This window comes from Myotis brandtii, unplaced genomic scaffold (genome assembly GCF_000412655.1).
Source record: "Myotis brandtii unplaced genomic scaffold, ASM41265v1 scaffold656, whole genome shotgun sequence".
NCBI lineage: Eukaryota > Metazoa > Chordata > Mammalia > Chiroptera > Vespertilionidae > Myotis > Myotis brandtii.
This window is the reverse complement of record NW_005370548.1, coordinates 1,015,024-1,021,008: the sequence shown is the minus strand read 5'-3', so window position 1 is coordinate 1,021,008 and position 5,985 is coordinate 1,015,024. Positions and strand designations below refer to the sequence as shown.

The following is a 5,985-nucleotide window of genomic DNA, read 5'->3' as shown; positions in this document are numbered from 1 at the left end:
TTGCAACCATAGTAAAACAAAGACTTATATTTTTGACATTTATTTTATATATTTAAATGCCATTTAACAAAGAGAAATCAACCAAAACAATGAGTTCGCGTGTCACCTCTGACACACGTGTCATAGGTTCGCCATCACTGTCCTAGATCCTGTTTCTCCTGGGACTCTGCACACCGCCGACACCCTTACGTCCGCGAATCCCTCGCACACAGAGACGTGTAAGAAGCTAGAGTATTAAGTCAGGAGCATCTGGGTGGGATTCCATTCCCGCCACCTGCTGGCGAGGAGCCCCTGATGCCTCCTCACCTTCTCCACCTGGAACCACAGGCATCCGTGGTCCTGCCAACCCGAGTGCTCATTCCGGCTCTGTCCCTAGCTCGTCACCCGCGTCTCCGAAGGGAGAACCCATGTGCTTCTTCCCGGGCGCGTCCCTCTCGCGCTGACCCCCCGGCTCTCACCTGGCGCATCTCCTTGTAGCTGTGGTGCCTGAAGTCCAGGTCATCCGTGGTGGTCATCTCGTTGCGCCGGTGGTAATAGTTGTTTGGGTCTAGAGAGAGGAACACGGTCTGAGTTCTTAGGTGTCTCCGGGTACCTGTGGGGGCTCTGCTGGACGCCTGACTCAAGGGGGGGGGCACAGCCCATCTCCACCATCCCACAGAGGGGAGAGAACCTTTCTAGAAGCTTCTTATGAGTCAGAATCACCTGGTGATGGAGAGCGTGGGCCTGGAGCCAGGACGCCTGGGCTCAGATCTCTGCTCTTCCACTTACGGGCTGTGTGGCCCTGGACACCGCACGGGGTCTCTGCCTTGGTTTCTTCACCAGAAAACAGAAACGTACTGGCCCCGCCCCCCGCGGTTTCCTGTGGTCTGAGTTGGTGTGACCTGTGTGCCTCGCACCCTGTCAGCACTGGATGGATGGATGGATGTGTGGATGGGTGGATGGTTGAATGGGTGGGTGGATGGATGGATGGATGGATGTGTGGATGTGTGGATGTGTGGATGTGTGGATGGGTGGATGGGAGGATGTGTGGATGTGTGGATGGGTGGATGGTTGAATGGGTGGATGGATGGATGGATGGATGGGTGGATGGGTGGGTGATGGATGGATGGGTAGAGGATGGGTGGATGGATGGATGTGTGGATGGATAGATGGAGGGAAGGATGGATGGATGGATGGATGGATGGATAAATGGATGTATGGATGGATGGATGGTTGGATGTGTGGATGGATGGATGGATGGATGGATGGATGGATGTGTGGATGGATGGATGGATGAATGTGTAGATGGATGGATGGATGGATGGATAGATGTGTGGATGGATGGATGGATGGATGTGTGGATGGATGGATAGATGGGTGAATGAGTCGAAGGATGAATGAATGAATGAGCGAATGAATGAATGAGCTAATGAATGAATGCCACGCTGCATGCAGAAATGGGAATCTTTGCAAGTGTGGCGGACACTCAGTTGCTTACCTGGCATTCAGTCCACTGCCATCCCTCCTAACAGAAGCCTTGTGCCATTTGGGGACCCCCCCATTCTCTACCTCTCAGAAACAGGCCCCACACCCCCAGCTCCCGAGGCCCACGTGACGGATCTGAGCCAATCAGAGCATCGCATCCCGGGCCACTCTTACTGCTGCAGGTTGGAGGGAAGGACTTCCACGTCACAGCGGAGGAGTGAGTGAGAATCTCTCCAGGGCACAGGCCAGGGAGAACCCCCAAAACACCAGGAGCGAACGCGTGAACCAACGCTGGAGCCAGCTTCCCTGGACTTCCCGTCACACGGTGAAGGGCTCCCTCACCCGCTACTCAAGGGGGAGCTGGGGGGCTGGTGCTGGGCTGGAAGCGCCCCAATAGCATAGTCAGGAGGTGTTGACAGTGCTCGCCTCTGGGGCCTGGGGTTCCGGGGTCTGCAGAGGACCTGTTGCCATCCCTCCTAACAGAAGCCTTGTGCCATTTGGGGACCCCCCCATTCTCTACCTCTCAGAAACAGGCCCCACACCCCCAGCTCCCGAGGCCCACGTGACGGATCTGAGCCAATCAGAGCATCGCATCCCGGGCCACTCTTACTGCTGCAGGTTGGAGGGAAGGACTTCCACGTCACAGCGGAGGAGTGAGTGAGAATCTCTCCAGGGCACAGGCCAGGGAGAACCCCAAAACACCAGGAGCAAACGCGTGAACCAATGCTGGAGCCAGTTTCCCTGGACGTCCCGTCACACGGTGAAGGGCCCCCTCACCCGCTACTCGAGGGGGAGCTGGGGGGCTGGTGCTGGGCTGGAAGCGCCCCAATAGCATAGTCAGGAGGTGTTGACAGTGCTCGCCTCTGGGGCCTGGGGTTCCGGGGTCTGCAGAGGACCTGTCTGCTCTTGAACCAACTCCCTCCGTATAAATGGACTTTCTGGTGCCTTCCTGCCTGTGACTGTATAAGCCTGTATTGCTTCTGTAACTACAAAACCACACAGCACTTAGCAGAAAGGGGAGAGCGGAGGAGTGAGGAGGAGTGGAGAGAGGCGGGGAGAGGGGGAGAGAGAGGGAACAGCGATGTGAGAGAGAATCATGGATCGGCTGCCCCCTGCACACCCCCTTCTGGGGATCGAGCTCACAACCCGGGCCTGTGCCCTGACCGGGAATCGAACTGTGACCTCCTGGTTCAATGTCCAACCACTGAGCCACACCAGCCGGGTGGCTTTCCCCTTTAAACGCCACCTGGAGGACACAGCCAGGGGTCCTGCCAGCTCAGGTCTCCCTCCAACTGGAGAGAACAGGTGCCCCGGGCTGGGGACCACACGGCAAGGCTGTGGCCGCAGCAGGCGTCGGTTTGACCCGAGTGGCTGGACGGACGGCTGTGGGGGCAGGGCCGTGGCGGTATCCGAGCCGTGAGCCCTGGTTCCTGCCACCAAATGTGGTCCCTGACCAGCCCAGACCTTCTGAACTGATCTCAGAGAGGGAGGGAGAGGGAGGGAGAGATAGAAACATCACTGATGAGAGAGAATCATGGATCGGCTGCCTCCTGCACGCCCCCCACTGGGGATGGAGCCCGCATCCCGGGCCTGTGTTCTGACTGGTTCATAGGTCGATGCTCAACCCCTGAGCCACACCGGCCGGGCCTGGTCTGTTTGATTCCCCTTTGGGGGCACCTCAGGGGCGCGGGGGACACGCTCACCAGGCAGCGGGCAGCCGAGGACCTCCAGCCGCAGGCAGATGCTCCCGTCCTGGAACCAGGACTGCGGGTTGACGCGGAGGTAGCGGGCCACCATGGGCACCGGCAGCTCGTTGAGGACGGGGACCTCCTTCTCACTGTTCCCCTCAAACACCTGCTCACACAGGGGAGGGAGAGCCTTTCAGCGCCGGCGGGTCAGGGGTAACGACCCCCTCCCTCACCCAGGCCTCCCTGAGGAGCTCCACACGCGTGCTGGCGTTGGGGGGGGAGGGGGGGGGGAGAGCCGATCAGCTGGGCCCTGCCCGCAGGAAGCCCCTTCTTGGGCGGGGGTGGGGGACTGAGATGTCCCCGCCGAAACCACTAGGGCCACGGCAGGGGGGCAGCCTCAGAGCGCTGGGCTCCCAGAGGACAGGACCCGGCGGCTCAGGGTGCGGTGCGTGCGAATGGCCCGAAGGCAGAGTGTGCAGGGCTGCAGGGAAGGGCGGGCTCTAGAGAGAAGCAGCAGTGATGGCGCGGGGCCGAGACGGGCGCAGAGGGAGGGCCGCTGACTCTCGGGAACACGGGAGTGCGTGGGGGTAAGAAGGGAAAGGGAGGCCACGGTCAGGTCGTGCCGGACACTGGACGCCAGTCAGGAGCTAGCGGACCCGAGGGGATGGGGGACATGGTCAGACTGGCCACCCTGGAGCCGATCCTGGGCCGAAAGATTGCGGCCATTGAAGCAAGTCAGGGCTCAGTCACAACTGAATGAACAGCTGGGGGGCGTGGCCAAGGGCCCCCACTTCCAGGGCTGACCTGTGACTGGAAGACTGAGCCCTACATGAGCCCTGGACGAGGGCCACTTGGTGCTGCACTTCCGGGCACGGAAGGGGGCGTCACCCATCAGAGCTGTGGGTGCCCTGAGTTGGCAGAAAATCAGCAAACTTCCGGGGCACACCCAGGGCACACACAGGACACACCCAGGGCACACCCAGGGCACACCCAGGACACACCCAGGACACACCCAGGACACACTCAGGGCACACACAGGACACATCCGGGGCACACACGGGGCACACCGGGGGCACACACGGGGTACACAGGACACACACGGGGCACACACAGGACACATCCAGGGCACACACGGGGCACACCGGGGGCACACACGGGGTACACAGGACACACACGGGGCACACACAGGGGCACACCCTGCCCGCCTTGCAGAGCCCCCAGCGGCACCGAGGGCCCCGGGGCAGACTCACCACGTCCCCGGACCCGTTCCTCACTGTGACCCACGCGTGGCTGTCGTTGCTCACCATGACCTTGTAGGAGGTCACCCAGTCGCTCCTGAGAGGAAACAAAATGTCACTGGGACCCAACACTTATTTATTTAAAAAATATTTTTTTTTATGGATGTCAGAGAGGAAGGGAGAGGAAAAGAGAGATAGGAACATCCATGATGAGAGAGAATCATGGATCGGCTGCCTCCTGCACGCCCCCCACTGGAGATGCAGCCCACAACCCAGGCCTGTGCCCTGATGGGAATCGAACCGTGACCTCTTGGTTCACAGGTCGACGCTCAGCCACAGAGCCACGCACTGTCAAATGCTCTTCTCTTCCACGCAGAAGGGCAGCGGTGAGCAGAGCAGGCACGCCCTCCCCGCGCCCTGGGCCAGGTCACTGACCATCGAGGCCACAGTTATTCATAGAACACGGGGATCATAGAAGCACTGAGCTTTCTTGAATGGAAACATACTCACAGGTCGACGCTCAGCCACGGAGCCACGCACTTTCAAATGCTCTCCTCTTCCACGCAGAAGGGCAGCGGTGAGCAGAGCAGGCGTGCCCTCCCCGCGACCTAGGCCAGGTCACTGACCATTGAGGCCACAGTTTATTCATAGAACATGGGAATCATAGAAGCACTGAGCTTTCTTGAATGAAAACTTGAAGCAGTTTTTCATGGACAACTCTTCTAATGAGATGCTTCGCCACCCCCGCTCACTACCACGGCCAAGTGAGCATGATCACCCTCACCATGGCCTCCAGGCCTCTGGTGCCCTGTTTTGTGTGATCCTCCTCTCGGTTCCTTATCCTGATCACACTCTCGGTGCCTCAGGGCCTTGGCACATCCTGCTCCGTGTGTCCCCCTGGGCTTTTCCTCCTCTCCCGTCCCTGACAGCCTCTACATCACTCAGACCTCGCACCTCATCAGATAGGCCTGTGCTGACATTCAAGCTTAACGCTCTGCGCCTTCGCGATGGCGATGACCTGGTGCAGCCACAGAGAAGTGAAGCCCTGGCCCAGCCAGCGCGGCTCAGTGGCTGAACGTCCGCCTCTGAACCAGGAAGTCACGGTTCATTCCCGGTTGGGCCAAATGCCTGGGTTTGAGCTCAGTCCCCAGTAGAGGGCGTGCACGAGGCAGCCGATCCATGAGTCTCTCTCATCATTGGTGGTTCTCTCTCTCTCTCTCCTTCTCCCTTCCTCTCTGGGATCAATAAAAAAAATATTTTAAAAAAGAGAAACGTTACTCTTTAAAAAAAGGAAGTGTCAGTTAATTAAACCTCAATTCCAATGAAGGCGGTGGGTCATCGGGGTGATGGGGGGCTATCTGCCATCGGTCACCCCGGGGGAGGATGGAATGGCCTGAAGTTCTCTCCACAGAAAATCCCAGCTGCCAGGTGGCCTGTGCTCCGTGCTGCTCCGAACCCTGAGGCTGCGACCCCACCCGTGTCCGGCCAGCCCCTGGGACCGCAAAGGAGCATCGCACATGAGCCCTTCACGCAGGTCCCGGGTTAGTGAGAAACGGGGGTGTAGCCTGGGCGTTACGTGAGGACAAAGCTCGTCG

General features: G+C 59.3%; 1 protein-coding gene across 1 annotated transcript in view; it reads right to left on the bottom strand.

The window, feature by feature from the left end:
* The window catches only part of CPXM2 (carboxypeptidase X (M14 family), member 2), a 39,585-nt gene that overhangs the window by 16,913 nt on the left and 16,687 nt on the right, over positions 1-5,985 (bottom strand). The window contains 3 exon segments of the mRNA XM_014528849.1: positions 389-547; positions 3,168-3,318; positions 4,403-4,487. Coding sequence (XP_014384335.1) covers positions 389-547; positions 3,168-3,318; positions 4,403-4,487 — 395 coding nt within the window.